The 17,049-nt window shown below is 41.0% G+C and overlaps 1 protein-coding gene across 3 annotated transcripts; it reads left to right on the top strand.

Moving 5' to 3' along the window:
• Positions 1-426: 426 nt before the first annotated feature.
• Positions 427-16,899, top strand: ogdhl (oxoglutarate dehydrogenase L). 3 transcript variants are annotated; one of them, XM_008286432.1, is made up of 22 exons: positions 427-666; positions 1,897-2,067; positions 2,893-2,995; positions 4,987-5,102; positions 5,202-5,356; positions 5,804-5,950; positions 6,049-6,139; positions 6,242-6,421; positions 6,747-6,875; positions 7,059-7,238; positions 7,319-7,471; positions 8,150-8,252; positions 8,402-8,530; positions 8,881-9,031; positions 11,945-12,072; positions 12,155-12,333; positions 12,457-12,528; positions 13,112-13,237; positions 14,217-14,289; positions 14,383-14,546; positions 14,642-14,796; positions 15,431-16,899. In XM_008286432.1, exons 1-22 carry the CDS (start codon positions 427-429, stop codon positions 15,552-15,554), a joined length of 3,069 nt encoding a protein of 1,022 aa, XP_008284654.1. In that variant the 3' UTR covers positions 15,555-16,899. The 3 variants fall into 3 exon arrangements, with proteins under 3 accessions (XP_008284654.1, XP_008284656.1, XP_008284657.1); XM_008286434.1 differs by having other exon boundaries at positions 607-666; positions 2,893-2,986; positions 4,972-5,102; XM_008286435.1 differs by lacking the exon at positions 1,897-2,067 and having other exon boundaries at positions 610-666.
• Positions 16,900-17,049: the final 150 nt, after the last annotated feature.

Below are 17,049 nucleotides of genomic sequence, written 5' to 3'. Positions count from 1 at the left end.
GGCGCTGTAGTCTAAAAAGGAGCCCGTAAAGCAAAGCATCCTGCAGGAAAAAGGTGAGGAAGTTCCTTCAGCGGTCAGATACTGCAGCACCGTCATAGTTGAGATGTTCGCGGTTACGCGCTGTTTGCAGCTGCATAGATTTTTTTGCACAGAAACAGGCCGGTTACGCGAATGTGTTTACTCTAGCTTCAACATTAAACGTATGCAGCTAAGATGTAGATTCCATCGAAAATTGTAAAGGTCATCCCGACTGTGTTGGCAATTATAGTCTCATAATGTGCCATATGCGCTCTTTCCAGTCCTACAGTCAGTTTAAACAGCTGAAATACTATAATGATACGTGACATTTAGATATTTCTCATACTCAGGCTGTGACTCAAATCAAACTGTGCACACTTTCACTTTTCTCTGTTCACTTCTGCAGCCATGAGTCAGTTTCGGGCGTTAGCGGGTGTGCTGAAGGGTGGGTGCGCTGGAGGGAGCCAGCTGCTTCGTGGGTGTGGAAGGGGCCCGGCCAGGCGCTGGCTTGATCCAAAAAGAGGCTGCTCCTCCTCCTCCTCCACCTCCTCCAGGACTGAGCCGCTTCTCCCAGCGGTGGCCAGCAGCTCCAGCTATGTGGAGGAGATGTACTTCGCCTGGCTGGAGGACCACAAAAACGTCCATGAGGTAATAGAGCAGTGTACAACATGTGCCAAGTTGTCATGTTGAATATACAGTATAGGACACAGATGGACCTCTGTGCACAATTAGATGTCAAATGTTTCCAAACTGGCCCTGCGATGGACTGGCGACCTGTCCAGGGTGTCCCCTGCCTTCACCCTAAGTCAGCTGGGATAGGCTCCAGCCCCCGCGACCCTAATGAGGATTAAGCGGTGTATAGATAATGGATGGATGGATGTTTCCAAACTGTATCACCATTCAGTAATTGCATTATATCCAAGTTAACAAGAAGAATATTTCCTCATATGAAAAATAAAAAACAAAATGTTGTAAAGAGATTATATTGAAAATACAGCCCCATAAGTAGAAACTAAATGCAACAAAAGTGAATACACCTGCAATCACTGAAACAGTAGTCAGAAAACCTAAAAAGCAAGTGTTTAGTATTTCAAATTAGGATTAAACATGGCTACAAAATGATTTGTGAAGACTTGAACTTTCTCAGTTTTGGACCAGTTGTGGCTGTCTGCATGTCTGCATCATGGAGCCACATGGTAAAGATTTGCCTGAAGGACTTAAAAAAAATGTGAAGAAAAAGATTGAAAATGTGTACAACACTGGTATTCTCCATGCTGAAGAGGATTGAGCCATCAAAAATTATAAAGAACGTGCAAAGTACTGAAAAAATGTAATATATGACTCTGTTGCTCTGATTGCCTACTGTGGGGGGCAATTTTTTATGTAGTAAATTTAAACTGTTAGTTTTTAATTTGACAAAAGAGCAAATACCCCACTGTTCAACTTAGAAGTTATGTGCTTACTGTAAGGTCATACAATGCTGATTTATTTGATTTTTATGTGTTATTACAAAGGGATGTAATCAGTTCCGCTATATGTTGTTCATTTTTAGGCCATGGATGGAAATATACAGAGGTAACAATGTCATCGACACGTGGAGTGTGAAGAAGTGAAATTATAATTGACTGCCTTTGTTGGTCTTGAAAGATAGTTCAGCATATCTTTAGTCAGAGGAAACTTGATAATATCTTACTTATTCAGTTATTAGTTCATTTGCCTGGGTCATGTACAAATATGTTGTAGCTGCAGTGTTCTGCATTCACATCCTGCTTTTCACGTTTCTGTCATCCCCCATCCAACCAGTCAGTAAGCAGCAGGTGTTCATGTTTGTGATGGACCTGTTTGTCTCTGCTGGGTCCGTCTTTTTCTGTATTCTAGTCCTGGGACGGATTCTTCCGAAACATGCAGGCCTCTAGTCCATCTGGCGAGGCAGCTGAGACACGTCCCTCCACCCTGCTCCAGGGCCGAGTGATGTCCCACTCACTCGACATGGCGCAGAAAGTGGTGGAGGACCACCTGGCTGTACACACTCTTATCAGAGCCTACCAGGTACGCCACGTTCACCCAGACCAGCTGTGAAGAACACACACAAATACACACACACACACACCCACACGCACTCAGGTGCTCAGACACATGCGCATACATCGGCTTTTGTTGTAATGAGGATTTGTGACATTTACTAAATAAAAGATTCATGGCCATCAATTTAAATCTTGAAGCAGTGTCTGTGTACAGAATTAAGACATCTTCCTCGAGCCACAGCTGACTGACTATTTGTATCTCTGACGGGTGTGTGAAAAATGCATCAAACAGAATCCACTTGGACTTGCCAAAACAGATGCGACTGGCAAAGAAAGCTGTTTATACTGTGTGTCCTCGTATTAAAAGGAATATACAATTTGTTTGTCCCTGCACGAGGTTATGCAAATTGTAAGATTAGCTCTAACCTACTTAGCCTGGCTGCTTTTTGAAAATGGAAATATCAAAGAGACTACTTAAACAAAACAGGTGGCAACATTTCCTCTCACCCTCAAATTAATTCGAGGAACTATCCGAGGGATTTATTAAATTCTGTCTTTTGGCAAAGGCGTTACTTTTATTCCCAGCTTGTTGTAGTCCTGCTGGAAATGTGTGTGTGTGTGTCTGTACGTAGACATAAAAGCACTCCCAAGGGTCTCTTTTCCTAGAGAGGTTGACCTGTAACTGAGTGTTTGCTTATTCTCCAGCTGTTCATACTCAGCACCATGATGGAAATCAATTTGCTTCTTAATCTTTACTGCCTGTCACAGTTCTCTTTTTTTCATTTTTTTTTCTTCTTACCTGATTCTCTTTGTTTTCCTTTTTTCTTCCACATTTCTTCCTGTCTCATAGATTCGCGGTCACCATGTTGCTCAGTTAGACCCTCTTGGCATCCTGGAGGCTGACCTGGACTCCTTTGTTCCCTCCGACCTGATAACCACCATTGATAAATTAGGCAAGACTCTTTCATCCTGGCCAAATTATACATCACAACCCTCTCCCAGGAATATAAAATGTGACGTGATTGCGATTAAGACCAGCTCTATTACTAAAAAACAATACAGAATAATAAATGCACATCTGCAGGATCAATCTATTATTTTTTTTATATATATAGACCTCGTACAAAACAGCTCCTTATTTTATATCCCTCTTTCAACTAATAGCATGTGGAGTTACCCCACAGGCAGTATATATGCTGATGAGATTCCTACTATAGAAGTCCTTCATTCTAATTAACTGTAAGGATACACGTCGAACTTACGGCTTTCAGTCTCACTGGCAGGCTTACTTCAAAAGCTTTATCTTCTTTATAATGAAAATATTTCATTTGTTTTTTTATTTAAATAACATTTTTATATCCCCTCAAGGTTTTTTTTCCCCAGTAGATACATGTGCAGCTATGCTCACATTATACACACATCCTTGATCCAGGGTTGTGTAACTCATCAGGCTCAAGACGGGAAGTGGTATTTTAGTATAAAGGGCCCCATCACATTCTCCGCCAAGTGTGTATACGAGTTGGTCAGCGTAATGCTGCCATTAATCTCAGGCCAAGCTCGTGTCATTCTCCATTTCATTTAGTGGACTGAGGGCTGGAGGATGCGGGATGGCCACAGAAAGCGATCGAAGTCTACCGTAATAGCAAGTAAAGAGGAGAGAGAGAGAGAGAGAGAGAGAGAGAGACATTGTTTCTGTTGGCTGCTGGTATCAGTGATCAGTGTGTGTCAGGACGTAGCATCGCATTATGTATTGTCATCAGGGCTATAGCTCCCTAATGAAGGCTAATGACAGCATCCGTGGCCCCTTATTCGGTCAGCTGATAGTGCACGAGTCTATTCTTGGCCCCCTTTGTCTTTGCAGTGTTCCTAATATGATTTGCACCTGTCTCCTCCGATGTTGCCTGTGATCTTGAGCTTGACCAGCTCTCTCAGGTGGGCTTTGTCAGCACACAAGTCTACCTGTATGTTAGGTCCGCTCATACTGATGCTCTAACTCCATCAGTCCTGATGCCATACTGTCTACAAATCTCTTCTGGATTATGGTCATCATTCTCTCCCAAAGCTTTATTTTCACATTCTTTTTCATCAAACCAATCACCTCAGATTAAATTTTGCCTCTTAATTCATTGCTCTGAGTATGGAGGGAGCCCTTCAGTCTCACTGAGAGCTGCTAATGATATTTTTCGTCATCAATTTATCTTTTGGTCATTATATTTTGATGGATCAATTAATCATTTAGTCAATGGAATGTGAAAAATGGTGATCACAATTCCCCAGAACCCAAGAGAATACCTTCAAATTGCTGTTTTTTCCTGCATTTAATTTACAAAGATTATATTAGTAAATCTTCCCTTCAGAGAAGCCATTAACAACAACTGTTGTGAAAATGTATGCTTGATGAATGCCTTGCTCAATTATTAAATTTGCAAGATTATTTGGTGACCAATCTTGACTTAATCAGCTGATAAACAAATCTGCTCTAGTCTCACTACAGTAGCAAATATTCACATTTATATGAATAATTAACATAAACATTGCAGTAACATAAATAATGTAGTTTTATTATTGTTACCAATCTATACTGTGGTTTCTGCTGCATTTACATGATATTGAAAAAAGTAACAGAATATAAAATCTTCCAACTAATGACTAGTAACCTGAAAACGTATCTATTTTCAGTTTTCCGGTCATTAGTTAAAATTGAATAATGATCCTTGGTTTCAATCTTTAGATTTTCTTAAGCATGATTGAACTGCATTATAGTCGTGCTCCCTGTAAGGATATATATTCTTTTCTCTACAGAAGAACAGTACAAAGAATAGAGCAAATTAAAAGAACTTTAATTGTAATTTAGGAGGTACAATTATAAGCAATCAGTGGGCATAGTCAGCCTGTCTTGAGTCTTAATCAAATCTACTGTATGTTTCACACCATGCTGTTGTAGGTTTCTATGGTCTTGATGAGTCTGACTTGGATAGAAGCTTCCAGCTGCCCTCCACCACCTTCATCGGTGGACAAGAGACTACTCTTCCTCTTAGAGAAATTATACGCAGACTAGAGGTACTCTCTTCGTGTGTGTGAGTGTCCGTACATTCATGTAGTGATGGAGGGAATTCATATTTCTGTTCCATGCTATTTTTCCCTTTTCTTCTTCTCTAGACATCCTACTGCGGTCACATCGGGGTTGAATTTATGTTCATTAACAATGTGGACCAGTGTCAGTGGATTCGACAGAAATTCGAGAGTCCGGGAATCATGCAGTTCACTAATGCAGAGAAGAGGACTTTGCTGGCCCGCCTGATCCGATCCACACGGTCAGCAATGAATAATCATCCACTGACTTACACTTTGGTGACAGCACAGTACCTCATTTTTACTTATAGCTCACGCCCAGGACTCTCGTAACATAAACCAAACTCTAACACACATATATTTAGAAATTAGCACCCTATTCTTCATGTGAGTTCATTTTCGTCTTTGATTAATGATCTCAGAACTCACGAGAGGTTCCTAGAAGTGATCTGTCTGTTGTTAGTGTGCATATCTTTCTTACTGTATTCTACACACACACACACACACACATTGGGAATGAAGTGAATTTGCTAAGTGCTTGAGTACAAATTTTCTAACCCATCATAGTAATTTTCCAGAAAGAAAACATTATCAAGTAGTAGCTGTATATTCTGTAGTATCAGTTGTGTAAAGCTACGTTTTGATGGAAAAAACATCAGTGAACTGTTAAAAACTATTTTTATCTCTAGATTTGAGGATTTCCTGGCCAGAAAGTGGTCATCAGAGAAACGATTTGGTCTAGAAGGCTGTGAAGTTCTCATCCCTGCTCTTAAAACCATCATCGACAAGTCGAGCGCTGCAGGCATCGACAGTGTGATCATGGGGATGCCTCATCGGTAAAGTGCTTCGGACCTTTTCTCACCTCTTAATTCAGTCTGTTCACACGGTCAATTCCTTCCCTATTCGATACAGACTTTGTAAACTGTACTTGCAGGGGTCGACTAAACGTCTTGGCCAATGTGATCCGAAAGGAGCTGGACCAGATCTTCTGTCAGTTTGACCCTAAATTAGAAGCTACAGATGAGGTGAGCAAGCTGTCGTGTGACTATGTTAAAAAAAATGTCAGAGAAAAGTATTTTGGAGGTACCAGCTGGTGCTTTATTTAACCTCAGTCTGTGCACTTGTAGGGCTCAGGTGATGTCAAATACCACCTTGGGATGTACCACGAGAGGATTAACCGGGAGACGGACAAGAACATCACGCTGTCACTTATGGCAAACCCCTCCCACCTGGAGGCAGTGGATCCGGTGGTTCAGGGGAAGACCAAAGCTGAGCAGTTTTACAAAGGAGACACTCAGGGAAAGAAGGTAACTCTTACGTTGCCAGGACTATATGAAGAGTTCATTTGCAAAAACAGATAACTTCATTTTGTAGATTTTCAGAAAACGTTTTTTTTTTTGTGGTTTGCTTGAGATAATATCAATCAAACAGAAGTTGAGTGGATTTGACTCAGTAGAAATGACATGAGAAAAATAAGTTAAGTTTGGTTGACATTGTCTCAGGAGGATGATGGAAAGTAGATTTTTAGAAGGTTTGTGAAGATGCAGTTACCTGTTTTTGCAAAGAACTCTTTATATTTAAAAGCATGTAGGCAAACTGCTTCACCCTTGTGAATCTAATTATTGATTTAAGGTGATGTCCATCTTGATGCACGGTGATGCTGCTTTTGCTGGACAAGGAGTTGTGTATGAAACCTTTCATCTGAGCGAGCTCCCCTCTTATACCACACATGGTACGATCCATGTGGTGGTCAACAACCAGGTATTAGAAATTTAAGAAAACTGACAATAAAAGCTTTTAGTTTTAGATGGTACACATGTTGCTTTACACATATAAAGATATTTTCTGTTGTTATTTGTAACGGTAGAGCACATTTTGTTGTTCTGGACATCATGTATGTGATTCAAGCCTCTAGATTATAATAGTTTTGCATGTTTGCATCAGATTGGCTTCACAACAGATCCTCGAGTGGCCCGCTCCTCTCCTTACCCCACTGATGTTGCTCGGGTTGTCAATGCACCCATCTTCCATGTGAATGCTGACGATCCTGAGGCTGTCATTTACGTGTGCCGGGTGGCTGCAGAGTGGAGGTCCACCTTCAACAAGGACGTCGTCATTGACCTGGTCAGTCAAGTCTTAACGGGATCAGCAACCACATACGTACAGATAGTATCTTGTTGTTTTAAGCTGTGTGCTTTTTACAGGTTTCTTACAGACGTTTTGGGCACAACGAAATGGACGAGCCCATGTTCACCCAGCCGCTCATGTACAAACAGATCCGTCGGCAGGAGCATGTGCTGAAAAAGTACTCTGATAAGCTCATTGCTGAGGGAGTGGTGACGCTGCAGGAATTTGAGGTTTGTGATCTAACACTACTTTCTCTTGTTAAATATACTGTATATTGCTCGCTGCTACTGTATGCTGTTTTATTTGCTATATCACCATCTGCTGGGCTGTGGGCATTAAATCACACTTAGATATTACCCTAGCCTTCGACTAAATATGTTATGCCAGCACTGCTGCATTTGAGTTTCAATTTACTGCCCCGCTTCAATCACCTGGTCTCACAATCCCTCACAGAGAGTATATATTGCTCAATGAAACTGAAGGATATCTCAGATTCAGGCGCCATTCAGTGGAATTGGAAAGGCTCTTCATTCAAAACAGAAACTTTGACCCTAGCATCAATTCTAAACTTTTTTTTTTTCATCTCACATGTCAGAGAAATACTGCAGCAGCTCTCTGGTGTGCAAAGACCTGGCTTTTGATGGACATTGTTTTCTGTTGTGTGGCCCGCTATTTGGACTGTGGCGAAAGGCCCATTTATAATATAGGAAAGGCAGAACGGTTAGTGCTACTGGAGGCTTTTCTCCTCCTCTAATATCTGTCTCTCCCTTCTCAGTCTCATTTTCTCTCTGTCTCAGCTGCACACAGTTTAGGTTAGTCAGCTGAAGTCCCTTAATTAAATTAAACAAGCTCTGCATTAGTTCAATTGAGGAGTTTTTCATTGCCCCTGTTACGAAATGTGTTGGCAGGAAGAAGTTGCCAAATATGACAAGATATGTGAGGAGGCGTACACCAGCTCCAAGGATGAGAAGATCTTGCACATTCGACACTGGCTTGACTCACCTTGGCCAGGTAAGTTGTCCCGGTACTATGAAAAGCTGCCTCTTTATTTAATGAGTAAACACAAAGTAATGCAATTTGTTCCATTTTTACATTTGATTTTTTACTTTTTCTATTCGTAATTTCTGTTCCTGCTGGAGTGATGATTTCCTTCTCTGTAGATTTCTTCACAGCAGAAGGGGAACCCAGGAGCATGAGCTGCCCCCCTACAGGACTGGACGAGGAGGTTCTGCAGCACATTGGTCAGACAGCCAGCTCAGTGCCTCTGGAGGATTTTAAGATCCACCCTGGTGAGTATAGTAATGCTTTGTGCTTAACGACAGAGCAGTGATTTGGGGTAATAGTCACAGTAATGGTGATGGTAGCGGTAGCACTTATGTACCATGCGAGAAATCTACATATTAACAGGAAAGCAGTATCTTTATCTTTGATTATTAAAGTGGTTAACATATTCTTTCCTAGCAGCAGGTGTTTGGCCTGCACAGCTGATTGTCTAAAGCTACAGCAATTAAGACTGACGCAAAGCTTCTCAGTGTTTTTATAGTGCAGTACATCAGTCCAATAGGTTTGCACCCCCTTTCTCAACGCTCTTCTAAGATATCAACTTGTTTTTTTGCTCCTCTGCTGGCGTCTCCTTTAGGTGTGTCTCGTATCCTGCGTGGTCGAGCTGACCTGGTGAAGAACCGTCAGATGGACTGGGCTCTGGGAGAGTACATGGCCTTTGGCTCCCTTCTGAAAGACGGCATACACATACGGCTCAGCGGGCAAGATGTTGAGCGGGGAACTTTTAGGTGAGTCTTTGAGAACTCGATGTGGCCTTTATGACGACTTTTTAAAAATGTGAATACCTGTTAGTTTTGTTACGCTCAAAAAAAATCTTTATGTTTTAGAAGGAATCCAGAGGTGTCTCACATCCTCTCACTTTTTCCTCTCTCAGTTTCCGTTTATATATCTTTACAATGTTGTAGGACTTGGCGATATGTCAGTATCAGCTTTGAACTGAATCATAGTGTAATTAAAAGATGTTATCTGTTCTTTCTTTCTCTTCTGTTGTCTAAGTTAATGATGAAAATACAAACGGAAAAGTAACGAAAAAGTAAGGTTTTGTTTATGTATATGTGATTTATGTCTGATTTGTGAGATTATTATATGTACGTATCCATAGTAATAAATATTTCTACTTGTCCTACTATACTATGTCAGCCAGCCTTACTGCTGCTGACTGCTAAAAATATAGTATTTTGAAATTAAATTTTCGAGTATCTCAGTTTCAGCGACCACATCTAAAGGGTAAATGGCACTCTCTTAAAGACAGTGAATTAAGTAACTGGGGGGTGTGTGTGGAGAGTATCATAGAGAATCTGACAGACAAGAGACGTCAGCGCAGTCTCCTGGGATCTGTGAAGCCCACATGGTGTTGTCATGGTATGGAGGGAACGAGTGACACATGAACAAAACCAGCCCCCCTTTCGCTGTGCCTGTCTCATCTGTCCCCTATCATTTCTCCACCAGCCCATCTTCTCTGACAACACCCACCCCCCCCCTCCGCTCACAGCGACATACATCACACTAACTAACCAGAGGCTACAGGGCTTTTTCCTTTGCCTCGCATTTACCAATGACATCTACTTCTCCCCTTCCGCTGTCCCCCTCAGCAGGGTGATTTGCCTAGTTGAAAAAAATGACAGCAGTCCGATACTGCGTCCACTCCACATCTCTGTGTAACCTGTTGTTTATTTAAATCCTCCTAGGTGTCAGCTGTAAGTCTACATTTCATTCCTTGTCTTTATACCTAACCCCCTAACTCCCCTCATTGTTCTTTTTTTTTTTTTTCCCTTGCTCCCCACCTACACTTCTTTCATCCCCCACTATTCTGGTTCCCTTCATAGTTCTTAGGAGCTGAGCATATTGGCATGTTACAGTTGAGTGGGCCTGCTTGCGTTTCTGTGATGTACGTAACGGCGTGGACTAATGGATTCAGTCGTCGTGTTTGGATGGGTTGCATGTGCTGCACTGTGCACCCCTTTCCCTGACTAATGGGGCCCCCAGGCAGAGGAAGTGTGTGCGTTTTTGTGTGTGGAAGTGAAAGAAAACATAAAGAAGAGAGAGGTGGGCATGCCATTTATGAGGCAACCCAAGAGAAAGACCTCATTCTCATTCGGTCCTCCTTGGACTGTGTGCAGGTGGATTGTGAAAATGTAAATAGAAATAAAGTGTTACCGCAATTAATGCTGGATGATTTAGATTCTTTGGTTTCTTTTCAATGAGGATTTCTTGAAGAGAAAGTGTGTATCCTACAAATGTGGATCAAGGATTCAACAATTATGCAGCAAATTATGTGTCCTCATTAGTCCATAATTATGGATAATACTATTCAAAGGCCTCATATCATAATAATCTAGTCTTCTTGGAGGCGATATATCACATTCAAGATAGTAATTTTTGTTATTTCCTGCAGTTCTTCTGCCTGACCCTTACATAACCTCCAGCACTGTGTGTGCGTTTGAATGTATGCATGTGTGTAGATGTCATTAAAGTGATGTTAAAGGGGTTTAAGTGATTGTCTGATCGTGCTGGTTTTGAAAGCCGATTCCTTCCAGGGAGCGAGCCGACTGGCAGAGCTTGTTAACACTTGGCTCTTTGCTCCCATCAACTCTTGTTGAGCCTCATTCTGACTGAATATCACGAGAGACGAAAGGAGAGGACTCTTCATAGAGCGCCTCTGTGGGCCGAGAACACGGGCTGCTGTGTGTGTCGGTGTGAGTGCCGCTGCATCTACTGGGTTAAGACTCTTTAGAAAATCTAATTGCCTTAGAAAACCAGTTGTTTTCACCATCATTGTTTAAAAGTCCTGACAGTTGCCTGTCAGTCAGGGAACACTATTCAACAGTCAGAAATACCATTTTTGTTCTCTAAACGCTAGTGGTGAAATGATTAACTACATAATCAGTAAATGATTAACCGGTTAAGTAATTTATCAAAGAAACAGACAAGAACTGTTTCCAGCTTTTTAAATTTTGTGGTTTACAGTTTTTCCTCTGTTTGCTTTTATTTGTACATTTTGATTTAACATTTATTTTTTGACCATTTAAACCCTTAAAAATGTATTGTTTTTTGGTTAAAAAAAGAAATCTGTGATACAAATGATCACACGTTGCAGGAAAGTTGTTTATTTTTGCACATAGCACGTGTTACAACCTCTTACAGTGGTTTGTGTGGTTATTTTTGTTTCTCTCTGACTTCATCTATTAATTTTAGCTAAATGTGATGCATATGCTCTCTTACTAATAGATGTCATTACACTGATTTATTTTCACAATCTTTATACACAAATGAATGACTTGGAACAACAGTCATGTTTTTTTAGCCATTTTAGCAGCAAGATCCTAGGGTTGTTTGTCTCATTGTTGGTCATACACGCATTAAAACATCTCCACATCTATAAACTGTGTGACCATGAAATTTGGTATTTATGGTCTGCAGAGGATAACGATTTAGCATACTAACATGCTAAGCTTTTGTAGTATGGTGACCATGGCAGACATTATACCTGCCCAACACCAGCATGCCAGTGTTTTCACTGCGAGCTTGTTAGCGTGCATTCAGCTCAAAGGACAGCTCACAAAGCCAGTAGCATGGCTGTAATCTTGTTTCCCTACGCCTGTTTCACTGCTCACTGTCACTGCTTCTCTTATGTTTTGCAGTCACCGCCATCATGTTCTTCACGACCAAGAGGTGGACAAACGTATCTGTGTTCCTATGAACCACTTGTGGGAGAACCAGGCTCCTTACACTGTCTGCAACAGCTCCTTATCAGAGTATGGTGTTCTAGGTAAGACTGAAACTGCTCCAACTGCACACCATGCTGTGATACGTCATTTTGTCGCTCTGTATAATGATGACTGTGACCTCAGGTTTTGAGCTGGGGTTTGCCATGGCCAGTCCAAATGCTCTGATCCTCTGGGAGGCCCAGTTTGGAGACTTTCACAACACGGCTCAGTGTATCATCGACCAGTTCATCAGCTCGGGTCAGGCCAAGTGGGTCCGCAACAACGGCATCATCCTGCTGCTGCCACATGGAATGGAGGGAATGGTGAGAAGTAAAAATCAACCAAGACACAGTACTTCAGAAAATGGAGGATGGACATTGTTAGAATATATGTTCTTGTAGGATTCTTCTTCCATTTGGTAATTATGTGTCTCGCTCTGTCTTCAGGGTCCAGAACATTCATCAGCTCGACCTGAACGCTTCCTGCAAATGAGCAAAGATGATCCAGATCACATCCCTGTATGTTGGCATGTACAAATTATATTGAAGCTGAAATGGTCACAAGTACTTTCCTCTAATGGTTTATGTCAAAGAAATTCTAAGCCGCCTCACAGTGCACTCCACGGTGTGCTGCAGTTAACATCTAGTGGTTTGCTGTTTTATCGGCCGTGCTGATGTCCCGACCACTTAAGTGACGGCTTAAGTGATGATTGCCTATTTGTCTAGAGCTGAAAAGTCTCTTCATTATGGCCCCAAAGTGTTGGTATTCAGCAGTTACCCACATTCCCAGGGGTCAACGGGTATGAGGGAACATTCAAGGAGGGAAGCTCAGGGGGCTGCGTCAGCAGAGGTTGACCAAATTCATCTTCAAATGGGGTATTGATCAAACTATTAGTGAGAGCATACGATGGGATTAACATTCTCTGTCCTGTGTGTGTGCAAAAGTGGGATCCAGTGCACTGATACATTTATGTGCTTCATCTTGTGCCCAGTTATGAGATAAAAGCATCGCTGCCATCGAGACAAGCACAACCTAATTATTCCATTCATTAACATTTATAAATGATAACCTTTTTTTTTTATTATTAATCTTTTTACACAGGAGTTCAGTGGAGATTTTGAAGTCGAGCAGCTGCATGACTGTAACTGGATTGTGGTCAACTGCTCCACACCTGCCAACTACTGTCATGTGCTCAGACGACAGACTCTGCTGCCATTCAGGAAACCGGTAAAGTGTAACAACATCCTTACTGGGTTTTATCTGTGGGTTGCTTTGCTTGAGTTTGTTCTAGTCATGGAGTGGTTGTTTTTATGTCTAAAATAGGCCACTGGTTTCCTGGAAAGCAAATCTAGTTTACACTTTAAAACTAATTGCTGGTTATTTTCACACTTAAATTTAGAAAATATAGTCCTGAAAACTTCTTATTGTGGCTCATCCTGAAAAACTTGTATTTGTATTTGAGGAATAAGGAGAGTATTTCTGTGAGAAGAAAAAGTTGCTGTTTCCTGCTAGTTGTTCATTGCTTCAGTGTTACATATACTGTTCTAATTACTATGTTATGACACAATTAATAGATAGAACCGTGATTTATGAGAAAACTTGCTTTGCATATGCATGAATAACCTCTGACAACATTGACTTAACTCTGTTATAGTACAAATGTGGTCTGTATGTTATTAACTTCCAGTTTTAACCCCTAAAGTAGAGCTAGTTTGCGTGTTAACTTTTGATGTGGAAAGCTTTTCTCTCTTTTTTTTTTTTTTTGTATATGCGCAGCTCCTGTTCCAGTCTCTCCCAGTTTTCAGCCACAGTGAATGTCTTAACTGATCCCCTGTCGCACATAAATGCAATGCTTTGCGAAGCATGAGAAAATTACTTCCTGAGCAAATTAGTGAGGGGGCCAAGGGGGGATAATATTGTTGTTTTTTTTATGAAAAACTGTGAAATTCTGGAGTCGGTTGACTGAGTACAAAGGCTTTATTTATTTGATTGTTAAAGAAATGTTTTGTTTTCCCAATGCTGATGTTCCGTGCTATATGTTGACAACAAATTAGCGTGAAAAGAGATAAAAACTTTTATCTCTGGAGTTTTTTTTTTTTTCTAGTGAGCACAATGAAGCTACGGATGACAGGATCAATCTGTTGTTTGTCACTGACAGAAACTTTTTTCTTCCTGTTCTTCTTCTTTTTTTTTTTTTCTTATACAGTTGATCATTTTCACTCCAAAATCTCTGCTGAGGCACCCGGATGCAAGGTCAAGTTTTGATGACCTCGCCAAAGGTGGAGTTTCACTTTGTGTGAAATGTGACATAACAGTGTTTTATGACTGTATGTGTGCAGCTTCTTGAAACATTTGATATTTAATGTTTGCAGGCACTAAATTCAGGAGACTGATTCCTGATGAGGGCCCTGCGAGTCAAAGCCCAGACCAAGTCAAGAGAGTCATCTTCTGCACAGGCAAAGTCTACTATGAGCTGGCTAAAGAGAGGAAACAGCAAAACTTGGAGAGAGATGTTGCCATCATCAGACTTGAACAGGTTTGTACATGCTTGAACATGCCACACAATGAAGGCCTGGAAGTGATGCCGTTTTATAAATTCAACCGTCATTCATTCTGTGCCTTCCCCGTCAGATCTCTCCTTTCCCATTCGACCTGGTCGGAGAAGAGGCAGATAAGTACGCCAATGCTGAGCTGGTCTGGTGTCAGGAGGAGCACAAGAACATGGGTTACTATGATTATGTCCGGCCACGTTTCCTCACAGTGGTTGCCAACAAGAAACATATCTGGTAAGGGCTTCTGTTAACCCTCCTGTAACTTTTTTACTCACTATGGGCTCATTTTGCACTGCAATATAAAGTCCTGCAGCTCCACGGAAACAGCACAACCATGACTAGATGTAGAGAAAACTACAAATGTTACTGTGCAGTATGACAGTTTTAATGCCATAAACTATAGAAATATAAAAAAAAAGAAAGAAAAAAGCCTTGAATTTCTTTGATTCCAAACAGAAATTTACTTTTTGTCCTATCTCCTCTATGTAAAGACAGCCTCCTGCTCTGGCCAGTCTCAAAGTCCCTGAATTTTTGTCATGTGTTGTTAGCAGACAAGTCACTAATATTTGTTTTTGTTTGTTTTTGCACCGTCTGGTTAGAGCAAAGCTTTTATTTTTGGCAAAACCTAAAATAAGTCATGTAGAATAAAGTGATTTTGATAAAATGTCATGATTTTAAGCTTAGATTTGGTTATTTTTCCACATGGAACTAAAGTTTTACGATTAGTCTGAAAACATTCCTAAAGATAACATGCCTGGCAGTCCTGCTGGTGGGTTTTGAGGTTCAGAAAGTTAACTTGTCCCCTAGGACTATAGGTGAAGGATTTGAATTCCTGTTACTGGTGACAAACCTTGAGTGTTCGTTTCAGGTATGTGGGACGGGATCCTGCGGCAGCACCTGCGACAGGCAACAAGTCCACCCACCTCAATGAGCTGAAGAGGTTCATGGACACTGCTTTCAACCTGAGCGCCTTCCAGGACAGGGACTTGTGAGGGAGACTTGAAACAAGAACCATGGAGGAGGTGCAGTTTCGTCTCCAACCCCAACAGTCTTCATGCATTTTAATCTCTCTTTTAGATGTGGGACAATCTGGAGCCTAGTGTTTTTAGTGAACGTCATTTTAAGAGTGCAACATACATTTTCTGCCTCTAAAGGGTGCTAACACCTCCAACACCTTTATGCAAACATAAAGCATCATCACTGAGCCACAGAATGGTCACTTGAGCAGCAGCTGTTGAATGTTAAAGTGGTTTACATAAGTAACACTCACACAACAAAAGTCCTATTTGTGACAATCATTGTTATTGGAGTAGCTTTAACACTGCTGATACTTCCATTGTTGTTGTGCTGAATACGACTATATATTAACAGTATTGATTTATATTTGTATAGATTTTTGTAGATGAATAGCAGAAGCTACGAGACGCACACGAAACACCTCACTTATGTACTTAGACAACGAATGTGACTCACATATCACAGGTACGAAAACCGCTGAGATTTAACGCATCAGTAGGTTTAGTGCCTGTATTTGTTTCGGCTACCTTAGCTGTTAGTGAAGGAGTGTGTATTTATTGTCACACCTCACTTCACCAGGAGACATGAGCCAGCTGGCACAGAGACTTCCAGCCATGTTTTCTACTTAGGACATAAGGCTCAGCTTCCTCTTCGGAAGCTGAGGGATGCACACACACACACACAGACGCACAGACGCACAGAAACACAGCACAGCCTTGGATGCTTTGAGAGCAATATTGACGCTTGCTTGTCATTTTAAAATCCCCAGGCGTTTAACAGAATTTCTATTAGTCACCACTGTGTTTAGAAAAAGCTCAGTAAAAATCACGCTTCCTCTTTAGCTATGCTTTTCTACATACAGCCGGGAGATTTGACATGAAGCGCACACTCATATTTTTGCATATTTAGTGACTTAAACAGGATTTATGTGTGGTAATTTATTAATGGGAAAAAATATAGCAACAAATCCCTATGGGTACTTAAACATATGCACAACTTGGTAGAATTGCACTGAAACATTAAATAATTAAAATATGCAATAAATGTAGTATGTTTATTAGTGTGCCTCCATTGTGATGTTTAACTGCTGCTGATGCATGACGTTTTGTTCAGGAACAAAAAGCGTATGGTTGTACAGAATATTTACATCGGTGCGATACTCGAACTTCAGATGACTGATTTATTATTTGCTCAGAAACAAATCGACTGTTAAACTTATACAAGAGTGTTTCCAGATTTTGTATGCCCATATGTTTGTTGTAATTGTGTAAAAATAACTTAAATGTCCCTTTCTGGTCATTGATTAAACCCCCCAACACTATTTCTGTGTATTAAAGTTACATATATTCTTTTATGAAAATAATCCCTTCCTCCCCCTTTTGCCACTCACCCCACGGCCACTCACTGCAGCTCAGCACACCAGCTCACCAACTCTGCTCAAACACTGTAAAACTACTAATCTGTACAAAA

This window comes from Stegastes partitus, unplaced genomic scaffold (genome assembly GCF_000690725.1).
Source record: "Stegastes partitus isolate 25-593 unplaced genomic scaffold, Stegastes_partitus-1.0.2 Scaffold455, whole genome shotgun sequence".
In the NCBI taxonomy this organism is placed as follows: domain Eukaryota; kingdom Metazoa; phylum Chordata; class Actinopteri; family Pomacentridae; genus Stegastes; species Stegastes partitus.
Note: the sequence above shows the minus strand (reverse complement) of the source record. Positions and strands in the feature narration are given on the sequence as shown.

Coding starts and splice junctions, on each gene's coding strand:
- ogdhl (XM_008286432.1), top strand. CDS start 427: ATGAGTCAGTTTCGGGCGTTAGCGGGTGTGCTGAAGGGTGGGTGCGCT. Junction 2,996..4,986: donor AACCACCATTGATAAATTAG/GCAAGACTCTTT, acceptor ATGCTGTTGTAG/GTTTCTATGGTCTTGATGAG. Junction 12,529..13,111: donor ATGATCCAGATCACATCCCT/GTATGTTGGCAT, acceptor CTTTTTACACAG/GAGTTCAGTGGAGATTTTGA.